The sequence below is a fragment of the Pelophylax lessonae genome, assembly GCF_965119305.1.
Source record: "Pelophylax lessonae genome assembly, chromosome: 2".
NCBI lineage: Eukaryota > Metazoa > Chordata > Amphibia > Anura > Ranidae > Pelophylax > Pelophylax lessonae.
In genome coordinates, this window is record NC_138769.1 from 704,450,975 (window position 1) to 704,474,901 (window position 23,927).

Here is a 23,927-nt window from a genome sequence, read left to right on the forward strand (position 1 = left end):
CTCATTATCCCATTTACAAGGAGCAGATAAAAGGTCCAGACTTAATTTCAAGTGTGCTATTTGCATTTGGAATCTGTTGCTGTCAACTCTCAATATGAGATCCAAAGAGCTGTCACTATCAGTGAAGCAAGGCATCATTAGGCTGAAAAAACAAAACAAACCCATCAGAGAGATGGCAAAAACATTAGGTGTGGCCAAATCAACTGTTTGGAACATCCTTAAAAAGAAAGAACGCACCGGTGAGCTCAGCAACACCAAAAGACCCGGAAGACCACGGAAAACAACTGTGGTGGATGACCGAAGAATTCTTTCCCTGGTGAAGAAAACACTCTTCACAACAGTTGGCCAGATCAAGAACACTCTCCAGGAGGTAGGTGTATGTGTGTCAAAGTCAACAATCAAGAGAAGACTTCATCAGAGCGAATACAGAGGGTTCACCACAAGATGTAAACCATTGGTGAGCCTCAAAAACAGGAAGGCCAGATTAGAGTTTGCCAAACAACATCTAAAAAAGCCTTCACAGTTCTGGAACAACATCCTATGGACAGATGAGACCAAGATCAACTTGTACCAGAGTGATGGGAAGAGAAGAGTATAGAGAAGGAAAGGAACTGCTCATGATCCAAAGCATACCACCTCATCAGTGAAGCATGGAGGTGGTAGCGTCATGGCGTGGGCATGTATGGCTGCCAATGGAACTGGCTCTCTTGTATTTATTGATGACGTGGAAGCACATCTTGTTTGTTTCATTTCAAATCCATTGTGGTGGAGTATAAAGCCAAAAAGATTAGAATTGTGTCGACGTCCCAATATTTATGGACCTGACTGTATGTGGAATGTTATTTAGGCCCTTTTTGCAGAAACTTGAATTGTTTTTTATAGATCTTAAAAAGGTATAGATTGACTTGATTCAGCCCTTATAAACCAGGTTTGTTGTTTTGTATAGCTTAGCTTCAACACACAAAGATTAGCACTTGGTCCAAAACTGTAGGAATTTTATAAAATCATTTTAATTTTTTTTTCTTTAAACAAATGTTTCTTTTATTTTGTTACCTGCCATAGGAAGTACAAAATAAAGTCAAAGGCGTCCAAGAATGCCTTTTTTTGCCTCATCATTATTAGTCTCACCAACATTGATGAAAATTAGATTTGAAATTGATTTTCTTTTATAAGTGTGTATAAATGAAAAATAAAGGATAAACTGTTGATTTTAAAACTGTTTAGGCTGAAGAATGTTCATTGAGTCCCGTTGGTTCATTTTCTTATGCATGTTGTAAGTCCAACAGAGCGAGAAACTGACAAAAAAACAAAAAAAAAATCCTTTATGCTAAGCCTTAAATTGCTGCTTAAGTTTTTGCCTACAGTAACAGGCCAAAGATCCGATGCCTACAACAGTCACCAATGAAACCAACACCACTGTTAAGATTATTACTGTATTCGTATTTTTTACATCATTTTTTTCACAGTTTTCCAAACTTTTCTGCTCCAGCATTATCTCCTCCTTGTGACCATTAGAGTTATGGCACGTTGTGGCATTAAGAGCCATGATAGTTACTGTGTTTCTTCGGACCATGTGGATGATCCAACCGTTTTCACAACAACTTAAAGGATTCCCAGTCAAAGAAAGAATCCGCAAGGTGTTTTCCAACACAGGAATATTGCTGTCTTTTAGATTACTGAAGCTGTTGTTGCTCAGGTCGAGCGTTTCTAATTGACAGTTTCTCTTCCACGTAGGCAACCATGTTAAATGGTTTCCTGACAAGTTCAAATATCTTAATTGGACTAGAAGAGGAAGTTCAATGTTCAAATAAAATATAGCATTGTCTTCTAAATGTAGAACTTCTAGAGAATTTTCTAATCCCTTCAAAGCATTTTTTGCTATAACAAGGCCAAGGTTCCTGGAGACATCCAGAAAAGTCAACGAGGTGCCATAAAATGCACGTTCAGGTATGACTTGTAGCATGTTCTCTCTGAGGTTTAAATGTTGCAGAGATGATATGTTGAAAAATGATATGCACCGCTGATTCTCCATATTTTGTGTGGGCATTTCCCTGTTCAGACCACACAACTCAACATTATTGTTTTGAAGATTAATATAGACAATGCTGGGTAGTCCTTGGAAGGTTCTAGATTCTGTGAAGTGCAGTTGGTTATTTTGTAGATGAAGTATTTTTAAATTAGGTAGGGAGAGTGCAGCGAGTGACATATTCTGCAAGGAGTTGCCACTTAAGTCAAGTTCTTCCAAAAAGTTCAACGTAACGTGTCCAAATGTAAAATATTCTATGCAATTCTGGCTCAGGTTTAAGAATTTAAGCATTGGCATACTACTAAAGAAATCTTCCGGTATGGAATTTATATTATTGTAACTTAAGTCTAAATGGGTAAGTGTGAGAAGATTAACCATAGTAGTGTTCCTTGATTCTTCTTCTTCCAACCATGCAAGTTCAATATGAGATGTGTTTTCATCAAAGCTTATAAGATTCATTGATAAATTTAATGTAATGAGATTGTTAACAGTTGGCAAAATAGGAAAATGTACAAGTTTGTTGTCACTTAGGTCGACATGTTTGAGATGGTATTCTTCTTCTGAATCTGACGTGTGGAATGTCTGAATACTATTTTTGCTGAGGTTGAGGCTTTCAAGCTGACGAAGGTTAAATCTGGATATGCAAGTGATGGAGTTCATGGCTAGATTAATTTTCCTGAGATGTACAAGGTGGTCAAAAGAGCCCTCCTCGATGTCCATGATAATATTATTGCGAAGGTCTACTTCTGACAAAAGAGGGGCTCCTGGAAAGGTTTCTGGATTAATCATTATGATGCTGTTACCTGCTAAAGAAAGGTAGCGAAGGTGAGGGGCATTTTGTAAAAAATACCACGTCACGTCTGTGTATAAGCTGTTTCCTGACAGGTCCAATTTTTGCACGTTTGGTAAAAGTCCTATTCCTGGTGACTTGGAGTAGTCAATCTTGTCCAAGTTGTTGTTAGAAAGATTGATTTCCTTCAAGTAGATCATGTTTGCGAAGGTGTGAGGTTCAATGAAACTTATTTTGTTGCTGCTAAGGTCCAGGATCTCGAGAGAGGAATAATAAGACAATGGGTTTTTAGTGATGTTCTTCAAGTTGTTCCTTGAAAGGTTGAGGGAACGAATGCCTAGTTGAAGCTCCACTGGAACCTGTGACAGGGACTTGTTCTGACATGATGCTACCATCTTTGTCTGGTTGGAAACAGAAATATGTAACAGTTAAAGCAACGCAATAATGACAGAATGCGTATGACAAATAATTTTATGCACAAATAACATAAAGCTGGACAGTCTGCAGAACGATGAAACTCAAAATTCTTCATTGTCTATATTCCGAAATTACACAATTCCCCTGTGACAAGACACATCACATATTCATCCAAATAAAGAACCAACACATCACATATTCATCCAAATAAAGAACCAACACATCACATATTCATCCAAATAAAGAACCAACACATCACATATTCATCCAAATAAAGGAGAAATCTATCCTTTTATCAGATATTACCTTTCCACTAGATATGCATTCTGGAGGAAAGAAACGGGTTTTCCCATATTAGGGGTTAGAGCTGGTGTCAGGAGGAATATTGGGTCTAGTAGAGGTTACAACTTCTTTGACCCAACATCAGTAGTGTAGCAGCTTTTAACCACTTTACCACCAGAGGATTTTGCTGTCTTATGTCTGGGCCACATTTTGCGATTCGGCGATGTGCGACTTTAACTGACAATTACGCGTTCATGCAACGCCGTACCCAAACAAAATATACATCCTTTTTTCCCACAAACAGAGCTTTCTTTTGGTGGTATTTGATCACCTGTGCGATTTTTAGTTTTTGCGCTATAAACAAAAAAAGAGCGACAATTTTGAAAAAATAACAATATTTTTCACATTTTTTTATATGAAATTCCCCCCAAAAAATGTAAAAATCAAAATTTTATTATCATTTTAGGCCAATTTGTTTTCTGCTACATATTTTTGGTAAAAAAATCGTAATAAGCGTATTTTGATTGGTTTGCGCAAAAGTTATTGCGTTTACTAACTAAGGGAAAGATTTCTGTCATTTTTGGAGTTTTTATTTTAACGAGTAATGGCGGCGATCTGCGATTTTTTTTGCGGTACTGCGACATTGCAGCGGACAGATCGGACCCTTGACTGACATTTTTGACACTTTTGGGGGTACCAGAGACATTACTACAGTAATCAGTGCTATAAATATGCACTGTTACTGTAAAAATTACACTGGCAGGGAAGGGGTTAATTTTATTGGAGAGGGAGGGGTTAATGTATGCCTGGTGCTTACTGACGTGTGTGGGGGGAGGTGACTGAGTGACACTGGGACAGATCGAGGGTTCAACTATGCTGAACCCTGCAATCTGACCCTGCCTGACACTTAGGAGATCTGCCCGCTTGTGTTTACACAAGCAGGCGGATCTCCACACTCGATTCCCCGACGATCGGGGAAGAGCGGTGGTGATCACCTACGGTGGCGGATTTACGGCCCTTTGTTCTAAGAACGTAATGAATAAAATATGTTTTTTTTTAGCAAGTAAAAAGTACTTTTTGTATGCCCGAAAAAGTGGCATTCCTCCAAGGATTCTGTGATAGTCAGCTGCATTCCTAAAATTTGCTGACTGCCCTGGATGTAATTATTATTGTGTTGTAATCATCATTTGCTGTATGTACCATCATCTGCTATCATGTGCAGCTAAGGGGCAGTAAAATCAGGCAGGCCACATTTAAAGCTTTTTTATTTATTTTTTGGACCCTGCAAGGTAATGTCATAATGTGCTAGTATTAAGTTAAACTTACCTTAAACTGAAGCATTCCAGCGCCGAGATGTCAGAGCTGCAGGCGCTCCCATCTTTACCCATCTTGCTTCTGGGTTTGCGGACTCCGGCTCTGTGACTGGCCGGAGGCACTATGACGTCACTCCTGTGCATGCGCTGGAGCCGCCTGTTTATGGCACCGGGCTCTTCAGAGAGCATGCGCCAGTGATGTCACTGGCTGCATGCACAGTGAATATCTCCTAAACGGTGCAAGTTTAGGAGATATTTACACTACCTAAAGGTAAGCCTTATTATAGGCTTACCTATAGGTAAAAGCCAGAGATAGAAGTTTACTTCCACTTTAAAACGGTTGTATCCCCTGTCTAAAAAGAAAAAAAAATGAAGGCCAATGGCATAATGTGCTAGTATGTATCACATACCAGCACATTATGAAATACTTACCTTTAGAACGAAGCCCCCACACGGTCGCCAGGACACCGCTGAGGGAGCTGACATGTTCCCTCAGTGTCTCTTAAGGGTTTGCATGCAGGGTGAATATCTCCTAAACCATGTAGGTTTAGGAGATATTAATTTTACCTATAGGTAGGTCTTATTATAAGCCTTATTATAGGCCTACCTGTAGGTAAAAGTTAAAAAGCGGAGTATACTACCGCTTTAAGAGGATAAAATCATTGTATTCACTGGGTTTGATTTACTAAAGACAAATAGGCTGTTCACCTTTAGGCCCCTTTCACACAGGCGGACCGTTCAGTTCTGCCTGTCTGTTTTTTTTTTTGTCATGCATCTCTATGGGGCATCGGATGTCAGCGGAGACATGTCTGCTGACATCCTATCCGATCCATCAAATCTGGACCAATCAATGGAAACCCTATTTTCCATTCCCATCCGATTCCCCCATAGAGATATATGGGGAACTGACCGCTGTGTCACAGTGCGGAGAACAGCTGTCATCCTCCTGCTCAGTGGGGGATCGGCGGATCTATCCTCCGCTTAGATAAACGGAGTCTGTCCGACGGATAGTGTGAAAGAGCCCTTACAAGCGGATTTATGCCTTGCAAGCGAATATTCTCCTAGAGCCTAGTTGATTAGATGAAGCACTGCTGGCTTCCATCATCCAATCATGTGCAAGCAAAGAACACTATTTTTTTTATTTTTCTTGCATGTGATTAGGTATTCTTTGCAAAGTGCATTTTCACGTCATTCACTTTATGGAGAAAATGCCATTGTAAAGGAAACAGCCTATTTACAACCCCATTACTTGATACTAAGATATAAATGAAGAGGATGTTTCGAGATACAATATATTACCAAAAGTATTGGGATGCCTGCATTTTCACGCACATAAAGTTTACTGGCATCCCAGTCTTATGCCTCGTACACACGTACCGATCGTCGGCTGAACGATCGGCCGTCTTTTGTCCAGGGCTGTCCTGTCTGTTGAAAACTGCAAAAGACTGCACACGAATTTTGTCGGCCAACAACAGCCGACTGCAGAAGTGATGTCATGTGATGGTTAACTTTCCTTGTCTTTTTTCTTTTCTGAGCATGCCCAGTCTTGCAAATCTGCTGTCTGTCGGCCAAAATCTGTACTGACTGGTGAACAATCAGCCGTTCTGGTGTTGGCCAACAAAAATTTTAATGCTTGCACGACAGATTCTGTTCGGCCGAAAGTGCGATGTCGGCTGTCGGAAGCATCATACTAACAAGCCTACTATCGGCCGATCGGTCGTCAGCCGAATATTTACGGCCGACAATCGGTACGTGTGTACGGGGCATTAGTCCGTTAGTTAAGCCCCGTACACACGTACCGATTGTCGGCCGTAAATATTCGGCCGACGGCCGATTGTAGGCTTGTTAGTATGATGCTTCCGACAGCCGACAGTGCACTTTCGGCCGAAAAGAATCAGTCATGTAGGCATTAAAATTTTTGTTGGCCGTCACCAGAACGGCCGATTGTTCGCCAGTCAGTACAGAATTCGGCCGACAATCAGCAGATTTGCAAGACTGGGCATGCTCAGAGAAGAAAAAACACACGGAAAGTTAACCATCACATGACATCACTTCTGCAGTCGGCTGTTGTTGGCCGACAAAATTCGTGTGCAGTCTTTTGCAGTTTTCAACAGACACGACAGCCCGGGACAAAAGACGGCCGATCGTTCGGCCGACGACGGGGCTTTAGACATCCCAGTCTTAGTCCGTAGGGTTGAATATTGAGTTGGCCCACCCTTTGCAGCTATAACAGCTTCAACTCTTCTAGGAAGGCTGTCCACAAGGTTTAGGAGTGTGTCTATGGAAATGTTTGTCCTTGCTTTGTGCACTGGTGAGCAGTCATGTTGGAATAAGAAGGGGCCATCCCCAAACAAAATTGTCCAAAATGTCTTGATATGCAGACAATTTAGAGTTCCCTTCACTGGAACTAAGGGGCCAAGAATAAACCCTGAAAAACAACCCCACAGCATAATCCCCTCTCCACCAAATGATTTTAGACCAGTGCACAAAGCAAGGTCCACAAAGGCATGGATGAGCGAGTTTGGGGTGGAGGAACTTGACTCACCTCAACCCGATAGAACACCTTTGGGATGAATTAGCGCGGAGACTGCGAGCCAGGCCTTCTCATCCACATCAGTGCCTTACCTCACAAATGGGCTTCTGGAAGACTGGTCAAACATTCCCATAGACACACTCCTAAACCTTGTGGACAGTCTTCCCAGAAGATTTGAAGCTGTTAAAGCTGCAAAGGGTGGGCCAACTCAATATTGAACCCTACAGACTAAGACTGGGATGCCATTAACCACTTTAAGATCGGAAGGATTTGCCCCCTTCCTGACCAGACCCTATTTTGCGATTCGGCACTGCGATACTTTAACGGACAATTGCGCGGTTGTGCGACGCTGTACCCAAACAGAATTTACGTCCTCTTTTTCCGACAAATAGAGCTTTCTTTTGGTGGTATTTGATCACCTGAGCAATTTTTATATTTTGTGCTATAAACAAAAAAAGAGCGACAATTCTGAAAAAAACAATATTTTTCACATTCTGCTTTATAACATTCCCCCAAAAAAATTTAAAAATCAAAATTTTTTAACATTTTAGGCCAATTTGTTTTCTGCTACATATTTTTGATAAAAAAAAAAAAATCGCAATAAGCGTATTTTAATCGGTTTGCGCAAAAGGTATCGAGTCTACTAACTACGGGAAAGATTTATGTCATTTTTATTGTTTTTGTTTTTATTAGTAATGGCGGCGATCTGCGATTTTTTGCTGGACTGCGAAATTGCGGCGGACAGATCGGACCCCTAACTGACATTTTTGGGGGTACCAGTGACATTACTACAGTAATCAGTGCTAAAAATATGCACTGTTACTGTAATAATGACACTGGCAGGGAAGAGGTTAACATTATAGGTGATCAAGGGGTTAAATGTGAGCCTAGGGGAGTGATTCTAACTGTGGGGGGAGTGTGGCTTCTGAAATGACCATAGAAACCTGTGATCCTATATAGAAGGATCACAGGGGCTCTATGCTCATTCTATGGAGAAGGACGGTCAGCTGTGTTTACAACAGCTGACCGTTCTTCTCTGTCAGCGGGGAGCGATCGCAGGTGTCAGGCGGCAATCGGAGCCACCTGCCCACTGCATCGGCTTCCCCGCTGACGAGCGGGAGCGACGCGTGCTAGCCCCCTAGCCTCCTGAGAGCGAGCGCCGTACATGTACGGTGATTCGCCCAGGAGCGGCTGCCTGCCGCATTATAACTGCGGCGGGGGGTCGTTAAGTGGTTAAAGTTCCTGTGCGTGTAAAGGCAGGTGTCCCAAAACTTTTGGTAATATAGTGTATATTCCTTCCCTCTTCAACATGTCTTTTCACTGATTCTGTTGTGTTAGGTAAAAAAAACAAGGATTGCACCCTTTGACACCCAGTAAGGGTGACTTCTCCCTGCAAAGTGCAGCTAACCCCCGTTTTCATGCGGTTAGTTGCGCTTTCCCATTAGCTTCTATTATGCCTTGCAGTTTTTGTCTGCTTTCTGAAAGCGAAATGCAGGACATAATTAAAGTCTATGGAAAAGCTCTTCGAACCTGCATGAGCACCATGAATTAGCTGCACTTTAGCCAAAGCACAGCGGAGCGGGATGAAGCCGTCCTACGTCTAGTTTTATTTTATTTTTTAAACATTTCAATGACATTGCGCTCTCTACAGAGGTTTTGCGTAATATGTACCATGCTGTATGCTTGTTCTTTAGTTTAACTTATTAAAATATTGCAACCAGGGCAGTTCTCCTTCCAAACACTCTTTTTAAATGTTGCGTTAATCTATGACGGGCTGATCATCAGTGCGTCGTACATCTGGAAGTGCCACAAAGGGACGGGTGAAATCCCGTGACTAAAGCTGGGGGAGCTTGTGCTAATTGTTGTAGCATTCTGCGAACATCTGTTTCACATGAATGCTCAGCACATGGAAGAGGAGCAGATGTTCTTGCGTAATGCAATCACATGTCTTACAGGGGATTTGACATTTTGCTGCAAAATGTAACAAGAAAAACAAGATGTATACAATTTTTTTGCTTGCACAGTGTAAAAAAGCAAACAAAGGCTTATTAAATGCATGTGCAGGAAAAAATAGTAAGCCATTTTAGACTGAGGCTAGCCACAAGATGGCCACAGACCGGCATGGGGGACTACCTATTCTTGGTTGCCTGAGTGTACCTGATTAGTTGAACAGAAAAGGGAGAAGCATATCTTTATGCAGAGAATGCAGTGGAGGGAAGGATTAATAGGGATCAGAGCAGGTTTTTTTTAATCCTGCAAGAGGGCTGATCAGTTGCCTTAGCACTGCAGTTCACACCTGCCCTAAACATTAAAGGCTAATTAGACTGCTGGACATTCAGCCTGTAACTAATCAAAAGGTTATGGGCCATACACACTATAAGATTTTCTGAAGACTTTTTCCTTTAGACTTACCAAAACCATATAATATGAGGTCAAACCTAAACACTTTCAATTTGTATGCAATCTGGCAGGCCCTTGCACTACATAGAAAAGGTAAATCTGAAGGAAAAAGTCTTCAGAAAATCTTATAGTGTGTATGGCCCTTTAGTTTGTCCGCTTATGCCCTGGATCCAGGTCTGCCTGACCTTATCTGTTCTTGCCCTGGAATGCTAATTAAAATAGTTTGGACTATGGTTGCTTATCTGTGCTTATCCTGGAGCTCAGTCTTTAATCCCTGAGATGGTCAGTCATTGCTTTGTCTACCTATCTGGAATCTGTTACTCTGCGGTTAGCTGCTGCCCCTGATCACACAGCGGATCAATGGGTCAAACTCTGTGATACCATTACCTGGTGTCTATTGGTAGCTACTGGCAAAAAAAAAAAAAAAAAATGCTTTAGCACAATGTGACTCTTGACTTACTTTTTATGTAAAAGTGGATTTAAAATACTCTCTGAGGGTGTATATAAAGAGGGGTTAGCAACAAAGGGTGTATATAAGGAGGTGTTAGTATCAGAGGGTGCATATAAAGAGGGGTTAGTATGGGGGGCACATATAAAGAGGGATTAGTATCAGAGGGTATATATATATATATATATATATATATATATATATATATATATATATATATATATATATGTAGCAATATTTTCAGACGTTGGGCCTGAGGTGGGTCTGCCATTGTTACCGGTAACACTTCCAACACATCTAAGTTGAAAACCCAAGTGTGAGAGCTGAGACAATGACCATTCCGGCATCTTTGGTTTGTTTTGTTTATTTTGTAATGGGGATGGGAAAAGGGAATGAGTGGGATACTCCTCTGGCTCAACAAGGTTTAACTGGGACACTTTGCAGAAAAATGCCTGTTAGCGCTGTCTTGAAGCCAGCTGGATGCCGACCAACGCTTCCTGGCGCTTAAAGATTCTGTTTTGCTGAACTGTGCTAGAACTTCGACTTTAACACTATGGTTAACTCAGAAGATCCAGGACTGTAGTACATTTGACTACTGATACTCTGTTTAGCTCAAAAGTCCAGTGAACAGCTCCCTCCAGCCCTTCACTGACTGAGGTAGCTCCTTGTAACTGCTTGTGCTGCTGCAACTCTTAACAATGTACACTTCACACTGCACACTGTACACTTTTCAGGGCCCAACTGTTGGCACCCCCTTTACACTTCAGGGTCCTCTGACTAGGCACCCCCTCTAACACTTCAGGGTCCTCTGACTAGGCACCCCCTCTAACACTTCAGGGTCCTCTGACTAGGCACCCCCTTTAGGCTAAGTTCACATGTAGGCATTTTGGGGCGTTTTTCTGCTCTAGGATCAGCTCAAAAAACATCCAACAAGACAAATCCTATTCATTTCAATGGCCCCTGTTCACATCTGAGTGTTTTGAGCTTCTTTTTGGGCAGATTACATTCATTTTTATTTTTTTCCATTGGTCACTTGTCAACCTAAAAATGCCTGCACAAAAACGCCTGCACAAAAACGCCTGTAAAAACGTCTGAAAAAATACCCATAAAAATGCCTGAAAAAACGCCTGTAAATAGCAATGCCAAGATGTGAACATAGGCTAACGCTAGCTGGCTCCTGGATCCCTGGGACCTTCACCGGAGTGGTCCCCTCTACACTAGGCAGACCCCTAGGGGCAGTTCACAGTACTCACGAACTTGGAATGCTTTCCTGGAACTGAACCCCTCTTCCTCCGCTGGTCCTCAGCGCACCGGATCCTCTCTGCAGCTCAGCTCAGCTCTCTCTGGACTCTCATGCAGCCAGCCGAGACACCCGATCCTTCTGACAGGAGGAGAGACAGCCATACTCTCCCTCCTGGGACTCTGCTTCCCGCCAAAGACGCTGCGTCATGTGCTCCCTTCAAACTTATACCCACTCCCAGAATCCTCTGCGGCAGAATCTGCCTTCTAGGGTAGTTACAGGCCTGAATGTGCCTCTGATTGGGTTTACTCCACTGCCCAATGAGAATCCTCTCATGGAGCACAGTGGGGAGACTCACCTGGGAGACATGACAGCCTAGCTGAAAATCCTGGCCCTTCTGTTAGGCAGCCAATGTCCACTATACTTTTACCTAACACCTACCTTGTAGGGTGCTACATATAAAAAATGAGTTAGTATCAGAGGTCACATATAAAGAGGGGTTAGTATCAGAGGTCACATATAAAGAGGGGTTTGTTTCAGGGGCACATATAAAGAGGGGTTAGTATCAAAGGGCGCATAGAAAGAGGGGTTAGTATCAGAGGGTATATATACAAAAGGGGTTAGTATCGGGGGGAGGGGGGATATAATAAGAGGTTAGCATCAGAGGGTGCATATAAAGAGCGGTTAGTATGGGGGCACATGTAAAGAGGGATTATAATCAGAGGGTATATATAAAAAAGGAGTTAGTTTCAGGGGCATATATAAAGAGGGGTTAGTATCAAAGGGCACATATAAAGAGGGGTTAGCATCAGAGGGTATATATACAAAAATGGTTAGTATGGGGGGGAATGAGAGGTTAGTATCAGAGTGCACATATTAAGAGGGGTTAGCATCAGAGGGTACATATAAAGAGGGGTTAGTATGGGGGGCACATATAAAGAGGGATTAGTATCAGAGGGTATTGTAAAAAAGGAGTTAGTATGAGAGGTCACATATAAAGAGGGGTTAGTATGAGAGGTCACATATAAAGAGGGGTTAGTATCAGAGATCACATATAAAGAGGCGTTAGTATGAGAGGTCACATATAAAGAGGGGTTAGTTTCCGGGGCACATATAAAGAGGGGTTAGTATCAACGGGTGCATATAAAGAGGGGTTAGTATCAGAGGGCACATTTAACCACTTTACCGCTGCTCACTAGAGCTCTACTGCGGCAAAGTGGTTTGATAACGCCTGGCGACGTAGACTTACATCGCCAGACATTCCCCTCTCTCACTGTATTCAGTCACAGCGGGAGTCGGGCCAGGGGAGGAGCAGCGGCGATCACCGCTGCTCTTCCCCGATCGTCGGGGTATCGAGTTTGGAGATCCGCCCACTTGTGTAAACAAAGCGGGCGGATCTCCTAAGTGACAGACAGTGACAGATTGCAGGGTTCAGCATAGCTAAACCTGCGATCTGTCCTTGTGTCACTCAGTCACCTCCCCCCACACACATCAGTAAGCACCAGGCATACATTAACCCCTCCCTCTCCAATAAAATTAACCCCTTCCCTGCCAGTGTCATTTTTACAGTAACAGTGCATATGTATAGCACTGATTACTGCAGTAATGTCACTGGTACCCCCAAAAGTGTTAAAAATGTCAGTCAAGGGTCCGATCTGTCCGCTACAATGTGGCAGTCCCGCAAAAAAATCGCAGATCGCCGCCATTACTCGTTAAAAAAAAAAACACCAAAAACGACAGAAATCTTTCCCTTAGTTAGTAAACGCAATAACTTTTGCGTAAACCAATCAAAATACGCTTATTTCGATTTTTTTTTTACCAAAAATATGTAGCAGAAAACAAATTGGCCTAAAAGGATAAAAAATTTTGATTTTTAATTTTTTTTGGGGAATTTCATATAAAAAAATGTAAAAAATATTGCTATTTTTTCAAAATTGTCGCTATTTTTTGTTTATAGCACAAAAAGTAAAGATCGCACAGGTGATCAAACACCACCAAAAGAAAGCTCTATTTGTGGGAAAAAAAGGACGTAAATTTCGTTTGGGTACGGCGTTGCATGACTGCGCAATTGTCAGTTAAAGTCGCACAGTGCCGAATCACAAAAAGTGGCCCAGACGTAAGACAGCAAAATCCTCCGGTGGTAAAGTGGTTAAGGAGGGGTTAGTGTCAAAGGGTGCATATAAAGAACATTTAGAATCAAGGGATGCATATAAAGAGGGGTTAGTATCAGAGGTTATGTATACAAAAGGGGGTTTGTTTCGGGGGGGGGGGGGGATATAATGAGGGGTTAGTATCAGAGGGCACATTTAAGGAGGTGTTAGATTTAAAGGGTTCATATAAAGAACATTTAGAATCAAAGGGTGCATATAAAGAGGGGTTAGTATTGGGGAACACATATACAGTGTATATATTATGGTATATGATGACTCTGCCATAAATATACTCAGTAGAGTTGACTTACTAAAGTATGAGTAACTTTGCAAAGTGAATGCTTAAAACTGAAAAGTAAATCTATGCTCACAGGTTTACCCACTGACTCAGGAGGAAGTTTAAACAGCAGGACTATAACTAGCACATTAGATTGATTGAAGCTTATTTACTCAATAAGGAGTCTTAATAAATGAACTCCATTAGGTTTACCCCTCATACGCCTAAACCATGTGATATGAAGCGCACAACGTCCTTTCCTTCATACGAGTCCTGATTTCCCAGCTCACAGTGCTGGAGGTATGCCCCTTTCCACTAGGAATTTCTCCCAGTTGGTTTGAAATCCTGTGATGGATTTAAATGTTACTTTATGTTCCAAGCTAAAATATTAATTGCTGTACTTTGTGTTGTGGGGGTGGGGGGGGGGGGGGGTGGGGGGCATGGGTTGGCTGAGATTACAGCACATAAAACACATTCCCCCGGTCAGTGTCTTCCTTGGGTCTTTGAAGTTCCTCGATGGAGTTGGCCCCATGGGAGCAGATGCTGGGAGAGAAGCAGCAGTGGCTGAGGAATGGTAAACATTTCCATTAGAGAAAAAAAAAAATCAAATTCCAACAGCAACACTTCCTAATGTACTCTCCGAAGAGATGATTGTGCACTTTCACAGGGAATTAGAATTGCTAGAAGAAGCTGTTAAATTGGAGATTATAAATGGTGTAAATGTCTCCTGCGCTCAAATGTTGCGTGAAAACCAAAGAGGAGATGGCTAAATAGTTGGCATCTTAAGTCTTGCTGCCCTCTCAGGATGATGGGTATCCACACAAACTGACAGCATAAAAAACAAGAGAAGGGCGCACTGACCTAGTGCAATACCATAAAACATTTATTGGAAATGGTTAAAAACCACAACATACATTATACTCACAAAAGTGTGCTGTGTATAGGCATAGAACCAAAGAATTCCTTCGGCTATCCAGAGACCTCAGGACCATATTCCCTAATTGTAACAAGCAAACTTGAATGTCTCCATATAGTTAGAGACCTGTATACAGTGCCTTGTGAAAGTATTCAGCCCCCTTGAACTTTGCGACCTTTTGCCACATTTCAGGCTTCAAACATAAAGATATAAAACTGTAATTTTTTGTGAAGAATCAACAACAAGTGGGACACAATCATGAAGTGGAACGAAATTCATTGGATATTTCAAACTTTTTTAACAAATAAAAAACTGTAAAATTGGGCATGCAAAATTATTCAGCCCCCTTAAGTTAATACTTTGTAGCGCCACCTTTTGCTGCGATTACAGCTGTAAGTCGCTTGGGGTATGTCTCTATCAGTTTTGCACATCGAGAGACTGAAATTTTTGCCCATTCCTCCTTGCAAAACAGCTCAAGCTCAGTGAGGTTGGATGGAGAGCGTTTGTGAACAGCAGTTTTCAGTTCTTTCCACAGATTCTCGATTGGATTCAGGGCTGGACTTTGACTTCGCCATTCTAACACCTGGATATGTTTATTTGTGAACCATTCCATTGTAGATTTTGCTTTATGTTTTGGATCATTGTCTTGTTGGAAGACAAATCTCCGTCCCAGTCTCAGGTCTTTTGCAGACTCCATCAGGTTTTCTTCCAGAATAGTTCTGTATTTGGCTCCATCCATCTTCCCATCAATTTTAACCATCTTCCCTGTCCCTGCTAAAGAAAAGCAGGCCCAAACCATGATGCTGCCACCACCATGTTTGACAGTGGGGATGGGGTGTTCAGGGTGATGAGCTGTGTTGCTTTTACGCCAAACATAACATTTTGCATTGTTGCCAAAAAGTTTGATTTTGGTTTCATCTGACCAGAGCACCTTCTTCCACATGTTTGGTGTCTCCCAGGTGGCTTGTGGCAAACTTTAACCACTTGCCGACTGCCTAACGCCGATCTACGTCGGCAGTCAGCCCCTCACAGGCAAAGTGACGTAGGGCTACGTCACTAGCTTGTGAGGGTCTAGGGAGCGAGCGTGCGCCCCCGGAGGCGCGCTCCCGCTCCCGCGTGGTCACGGACCCCCCCGCGCGTGTGACCGGCGGACCCGATGTCCGCCGGCCACTCGGCGATCGGCGGGGGAGAGGGAGAAAGTCAGGCGGCTTGTGTAAACAAGCCACCTGTCATTCTCCTCGGTGTAAAAACACTGATCACACGGATCTACTATGTAGATCTGTTGATCAGTGTCCTTACAGCTCAAGCCACAGCCAATCACAGTAGAAAGCACGCCCCTAGGGACACACACAGCCCCTCCCTCCCAAATAAAGTTAACCCCTTCACTACCAGTGTATTTTTACAGTAACAGTGCATATGTATAGCACTGATTACTGTAGAAATGTCACTGGTAACCCCAAAAGTGTCAAAAATGTCAGTCAAGGGTCCGATCTGTCCGCCGCAATGTCGCAGTACCGCAAAAAAATCGCAGATCGCCGCCATTACGCGTTAAAAAAAAAAACAACAAAAATGACAAAAATCTTTCCCTTTGTTAGTAAACGCGATAACTTTTGCGCAAACCAATCAAAATACGCTTTTTGCGATTTTTTTTACCAAACATATTGGCCGAAAATGTTAAAAAATTTTGATTTCTACATTTTTTTTGGGGGAATTTTATATAAAAAAATGTGAAAAATATTGCTATTTTTGCAAAATTGACGCTCTTTTTTTGTTTATAGCGCGTGATCAAAAAATCGCACAGGTGATCAAATACCACCAAAAGAAAGCTCTGTTAGTGGGAAAAAAAGGACGGCAAATTTGTTTAGGTACAGTGTCGCACGACCGCGCAATTGTCCGTTAAAGTCACGCAGTGCCGAATCGCAAAATACCCCCTGGTCAGGAAGGGGGTAAAATCTTCCGGGGCTTAAGTGGTTAAACAACACTTTTTATGGATATCTTTAAGAAATGGCTTTCTTCTTGCCACTCTTCCATAAAGGCCAGATTTGTGCAGTATACGACTGATTGTTGTCCTATGGACAGAGTCTCCCACCTCAGCTGTAGATCTCTGCAGTTCATCCAGAGTGATCATGGGCCTCTTGGCTGCATCTCTGATCAGTCTTCTCCTTGTATGAGCTGGGAGTTTAGAGGGACGGCCAGGTCTTCGTAGATTTGCAGTGGTCTGATACTCCTTCCATTTCAATATTATCGCTTGCACAGTGCTCCTTGGGATGTTTAAAGCTTGGGAAATCTTTTTGTATCCAAATCCGGCTTTAAACTTCTCCACAACAGTATCTCGGACCTGCCTGGTGTGTTCCTTGTTCTTCATGATGCTCTCTGCGCTTTAAACGGACCTCTGAGACTATCACAGTGCAGGTGCATTTATACGGAGACTTGATTACACACAGGTGGATTCTATTTATCATCATTAGTCATTTAGGTCAACATTGGATCATTCAGAGATCCTCACTGAACTTCTGGAGAGAGTTTGCTGCACTGAAAGTAAAGGGGCTGAATAATTTTGCACGCCCAATTTTTCAGTTTTTTATTTGTTAACAAAGTTTAAAATATACAATAAATTTCATTCCACTTCATGATTGTGTCCCACTTGTTGTTGATTCTTCACAAAAAAATTACAGTTTTATATCTTTATGTTTGAAGCCTGAAATGTGACAAAAGGTCGCAAAGTTCAAGGGGGGCCGAATACTTTCGCAAGGCACTGTATATGGACACTTTCAAGTTCACTTGTTACTATTAACCTCCCTGGCAGTATTCCTGAGTGTGGCTCGGGGTTAACTTTTAGTACCAGAAGCGGTAACCCCAAGCCACACTTGGGATTACCCTAGAATGTTACTCACCTTCCCTGCGCTCTCCCACCGTCCTCCCCGGCATCCTCCCTGGCGTCCTGACACTCTCTCCCCGCTCTGTGCATGGCCGATTGCCGGCACTTGCCTTCCGGTTCCCTTCCCTGCAAGCGTTGGGACGAAGGGGGTGGAACCAGCGGCAATTGAAAAAATGTAAATACACCAAATGAGATGATACAAAGCTGTGCCCTGCCTGTGCTTTTCCAGTTCTTCGTGCCTGGAAAATTGAGAATGACCATGGCGTCCAAAAAGCGTTCTTTTTGCGGAAAAGTGCTTTTAGACGAACTGGAAAACAGCGACAGCGAAACGGAGTTACTTGAAGAACTGAGCGATAGCGATTCGTGGGAAAATTCGTCATCAGGTACGGAAAGGGACGACAGCGACGATTCTGATGTCTCTTTCTGGCACATCGCTTGTGGAATTTGGGAAGAATATCAAATGATTCTTCGGAATTTCCAACGGAGCGATGTGCCAGAAAGAGATATCAGAATCGTCGCTGTCGTCACTTTCCGTACCTGATGACGAATTTTCCCACGAATCGCTATCACTCAGTTCTTCAAGTAACTCAGTTTCGCTGTCGCTGTTTTCCAGTTCATCTAAAAGTGCTTTTGCGCCCAAAGAACGCTTTTTGGACGCCATGGTCCAGGCACAAAGCACTGGAAAAGCACAGGCAGGGCACTGGAAAAGTCACCAGGTGAAATCCTGAGGTATAATGGCATGATACAGTGTAATCCGTTAGGATCACAGCTTTGTATCATCTCATTTGGTGTCTTTACATTTTTGAAATAGCTGCCGGTTCCACCCCCTGCGTCCTAACGCTTGCAGGGAAGGGAACCGGAAGACAGGTGCCGGCATCTGCTGAGCACACAGCAGGAGGACAGCAGGAGGACAGCAGGAGGATGGCGTGGGATCGCAGGGGAAGGTGAGTTTTAATATATAAAACAACAGATTTCCATGCAAAACAATGTACCGCTTTGAGCACAGAAATCCGGACATAATCAGACCGCCAGGGAGGTTAAGGAATATGGTCCTGAGGTCTCTGGATAGCCGAAGGAATTTAGGAGTATAATGTATGTTGCATCTTTTAACCATTTCCAATGAACGTTTTATGGTATTACACTTGGTCGGTGCGCCCTTCTCTTGTTTTTTATGTATTATTATTCAATTATTTCGATATATAAAAAGTTTAACGTGTGTTTTGTCCTTGCAAGTTCACTTTAGATCCCGACTGAACTTTTAGTTTAAGTTAGCCAGCTAAATATAATTGCGGAACCATTAACCGCTTGCCGACCGCCGCAAGTACATATACTGCTGCGGTCAGCCCCGGCCAGGCAAAGTGACGTGTATATACGTCACTAGCCTGTCACCGGCTTGTGAGCCAATAGCGGGCGTCGGTAGAGAGGGAGAAAGGCAGGCGGCTAATGTAAACAAGCCGCCTGTCATTCTCCCCTGTGTAAAAATGGAGATCAGATGGTTCTACTATGTAGGACCGTTGATCTCTATTTTTACAGTAGTAGCCATGTCCCATCACAGTTAGAAACACGCCCCTAGGGACACACTTAACCCCTCCCTCTCCAATACAGTTAACCCCTTCCCTGCCAGTGTCATTTTTACAGTAACAGTGCATATGTATAGGACTGATTACTGTAGAAATGTCACTGGTAACCCCAAAAGTGTCAAAAATGTCAGTCAAGGGTCCGATCTGTCCGCCGCAATGTCGCAGTCCCGCAAAAAAAATCACAGATCGCCACCATTACTCGTTAAAAAAAAAAAAAAAATGACAAAAATCTTTGCCTTTGTTAGTAAACGCGATAACTTTTGCGCAAACCAATAAAAATACGCTTTTTGTGATTTTTTTTTTACCAAACATATGTAGCATAAAACAAATTGGCTGAAAATGTTAAAAAATTTAGATTTTTCCATTTTTTTTTGGGAATTTCATATAAAAAAATGTGAAAAATATTGTTATTTTTGCAAAATTTACGCTCTTTTTTTGTTTATAGCGCATGATCAAAAATCGCACAGGTGATCAAATACCACCAAAAGAAAGCTCTGTTTGTGGGAAAAAAAGGACGTCAAATTCGTTTAGGTACAGAGTCGCACGACCGCGCAATTGTCCGTTAAAAAAAAACCCTGGTCAGGAAGGGGGTAAAATCTTCCGGGGCTTAAGTGGTTAAAACAAAATGTGTGCAAAGTTTTACAATTTGTTTCCTTAAAAAAACAAAACAGTCACAGCCTGGGTAGAAAAGCCTGTCCCTCGCCAGCATGCTACAAATTGGGACCCTTTCTCCCTGTGTGGGAACAGTGGTCTTTCTTCCAAGGTCCAACACACCCACTACTGATGTGTATATAATGGAGAAACATGGACTTTTTAGGCACACATGTAAAATCCCAAAAAGTTTATTCAAAACAAAACAAATTTCACATTGATAAAACCATATAAAATCAGATAGGTGTAATTGATTGAATAACTGACCAAACCACATGCTAACACTAGCTAGGGTCAACTGGCAACCCAGGGCCCTATGGTGATAGCCAACACAGTTTGGATTGGTCAGCATCAATGATAGAAGCTCAACATGTTTCGTGATTTTTCGCTTCTTCAGGAGATCATTTGATTATTCTAGATTTATCCATCTAGAATTTCACAACTGACTGTTATTTTACTGCATTTTATTTGCCGTTATTTAAATCTATTGAATTGACTCCTATGTCTCATGTAAAATTTTGACATGATGTAAGAAAAATTATGATTGGAGGTCTGAGGGGAGGTATCCATGAATGTAATATTGGGGAAATACTGTATATGGGGGCTTTACTAAAGTAATGCAAAAATGGGGGGGGGGGGGGATGGATTCTGTGTTCCTGCAAAGCCGGGACTAGAATCCATCTCTTCTCCTAGTGAAAGCAACACACTGTGTACACAAAAAAAACTGGCTAGGCACACAGTTAACCCTTTGATCACCCTAGATGTTTAACCCCTTCACAGCCAGTGTCATTAGTACAGTGACAGTGCATAATTTTTAGCACTGATTACTGTATTAGTGTCACTGGTCCCCAACAAGTGTCAAAAGTGTCTGTTAGGGTCAGAATGTTCGCCACAATATCACAGTTCTGCTATAAGCCCCCATTCACACTGGGGCGACCTGTGAGGCGACCTGGTCGCCTCACAGGTCGCCGCAGGTCGCCTCCCATAGGGAAGCTGCGGACCCGTTCTGATAGGAGTGACACAAGTCGCTCCGACTCAGAAAAAGGGTCCGGAGCTTCTTTGGGGCGACCAGGAGGCGACCGCCATAGACTTCAATGTTACGAAGTCCGTGGCGGCCGCTCCGAGGTAGCGGCGCGCTGCTCGCACCGCGACCTCGGAGGTCGCGGTGCGAAGTAGCGTCGCCCCAGTGTGAATGGGGGCTTAGTCGCTGATCGCTGCCATTATTAGTATAAAAAAATAAAAAAAATAAATACAAATTCCATAAATATATACTATAGCCTGTAGACACTATAAGGTTCACGTAAACCAATCAATATACGCTTATTGGGATTTTTGATTACTAAAAATATGTAGCAGAATACACATTGACCTAGGTTTATGAAGACATTAGATTTGTTTACATTTTTTGATTGGATGTGTTTTATAGCATAAAGTAAAATATATATTTCTTTTCAAAATTGATGTTTTATTTTTCTGTTTAGCGCAAAAAAAAAAAAACAAAATAAAAATACCACTAAAAGAAAGCTCTATTTGTGGGGGGGGAGATATACATTTTATTTGGGTACAGCATTTCATGATCGCGCAATTTTCAGCTAAGTTAAAGTAGTGCGGTATTGCAAAAATTGGCCTGGTCATGAAGGGGGTTAAATCTTCCAGAGGTCAAGTGGTTAACTAATATATATTTTTGTTTAATTCTCCTTTAATGGGGCGTAGCAGGGGGTGTGTCCTATAGCTACATACTTTTGCTAATAAGAGTCCCTTCGCTCCCATCTCAAAAAGTTGGGAGGTATGGAATTACATGGTTAATCAGGTTGAAATAAAAGACACAAGTCCATCTAGTCTAACCAATAGAAAAAACAAGAAACAAATAGAAAACCTCCTTTAAACCTCCCTGGTGGTCTGACAGTATTTTTGAATGTTAAAGCAGTACATTGTTTTGCATGGAAATCGGTTGTTTAAAGCGGAGTTCCACCCTGGATTTTTTAATTTTTTTTTTAATACCCCCGGGACAGTCAGGGCTAGTACATTCCACAATGGCTAGCCTCTGATCTGTCCCGGGTTGCACTTACCTGTTAGGACAAATACTTACCTTGCAAACGTCTTGTCCAGCGCTGCCATCTCAGATGTGGGCAGCTTGAAGCCAGCGAGATCCCCTTCGGCGTCTTCTTCCGCCTTCTTTGGTCCCACGATGCTCTGCGCCGGCCCCGACGTCACTTCCGGGTCGCGCGCGTCATCCCTCTACAGCTTCTGGGCATGCCCAGAAGCTGTTTAGAAGGGGATGACGCGCGCGACCCGGAACTGACGTCGGGGCCGGTGCAGGCGCAATGATTCCTGGGAGCTATGACGTTCAGCTCCCAGGAATCATTGCAGAGCCAGGAAGTGACGACGGGCCGCGGCCGAGGAAGGAGGAAGAAGGAAGTAAGGTAAGTATTTTTTCTTCGCTACGAGGTAAGTAAAAAAAAAAAAAATATGCGATTATCCATTTCTTTTTCAGGTGACCCGGAGCGAGAAGATGGAGGTAAGTATAAAAATAGGGTGGAACTCCACTTTAATATTGTAGGCCTTAGGAATAAAACAGTAAAAAAGAAAAAAAAATTATAACTTATAAATAAATAAATTTATAAATAATTAATAAATTAAATTAATAAATGAATTAATACATTAAATTATTAAATTAATTAATAAATTATTAATAAAAACATGTCATGTTTTGTTTATTTTTTTAAATTTTTTGAATTTAAATTTTTTTTAATTTCAGGGAAGATGGATGCCGACATCGGCTGGAGGACACAGCAGGAGGACATCAGGGGATCGTAGGGACAAGGTAAGTTTCACTACAGGGGTAACCCCGAGTGTGGTTTAGGATTACCGCTTTTGGTACTGAAAATTAACCCCGAGCCACACTCTGGATTACCGCCAAGGAGGTTAAAGTACCGTACACCCACAGTTGATCCAGAGCAAGTACAGCAAAACCCTATTAAGCATGGTCCAATTTGCTCAATCGGGTAAAAAAAAAATTCTTCCTGATCCCCTAAAAGTAATTAGATATTACCTGGATCAACAATCTCTTATTGTGAACCTGGGAAGTAAATGCCTCATCTATGGCCAAGCAGAGTGCACTTTAAGGCCTTTCCTGCATTCTGACAACCTTTCAGCGTGTTTAATAAGATCTCTTTCCCAGAAATCATGACGTTTTTTTTTTTGAGGTTCTCAAAGTTCTCCAGGCGTGACGGTTTTTTGGCATTTGTTTTCCATGTCCGAGTAAATATCTCTTCCACGAAAAGCGCACTTCATAATTTCTCAGGTCCTGGTGGATGGCTGAATTGTTCTGCTCTATAAAAAGCTGCAGCATTGCTGTGGAGCCGAACTTCCCAGAGGAAAAACTCCCCTCTCTTCCAGATTCTTGCAGGAACTTGGCACCGGTCAGCGTATTGTTATCTGCCCGACTTTCTCCGCTTGGAGATTCTCATCGAGAGGTCGCCGCAGATATGAATGGATATGTTCTGCCCAGCTTCTCCCCTGCTCACGTCAAACTTACTGCAAGATGAGCCTAAAGGGGTTGGGACGACTTCTGTCATAAAAATAATACTATTAAAATAAAGGCTTGCCAGGACAACTGCGTACATGCTACGGAAAACGGGGAAAAAAAATAATAATTAGCTTTTTCCAAGATGTTCTTGTGTGGAACAGAGCCAAATCTGAATCACAAAAGCTGCAAGACGTTCATTGCAACTTTGATTCTCTCCTTTATATCCACTTTCCAACCAGCGACGTACATTGCTAGAATGATTATACTGGGATGATGCCTGCAGCCAGGGCCACTGATAAGGCAGTACAACCAGCCCTCCTGTACTGGGACTGGACTCATCAATTCAAAAGGGGGGCCCTTCTGAGCAGGAGGGCCAGCTGTACTGCCTTACTGCAAACACCGATCCTCTTCTGCCTTCCCCTGCAATGCTGCCAACTTCTACTCCTCTCCCTCCCTCCCTCCAGCTGTGCTGCAGGGGGATCAGTTCTAGCATCCGC

At 42.5% G+C, this 23,927-nt stretch overlaps 1 protein-coding gene across 1 annotated transcript in view; it reads right to left on the reverse strand.

Moving 5' to 3' along the window:
- Positions 1–943: 943 nt before the first annotated feature.
- The window catches only part of LRRC32 (leucine rich repeat containing 32), a 74,712-nt gene continuing 51,728 nt past the window's right edge, over positions 944–23,927 (reverse strand). The window contains exon 3 of the mRNA XM_082246171.1: positions 944–3,217. Within this exon, the coding sequence (XP_082102297.1) occupies positions 1,328–3,217 (1,890 nt within the window). The 3' untranslated portion in view covers positions 944–1,327. The remainder of the gene's footprint in view (positions 3,218–23,927) is intronic.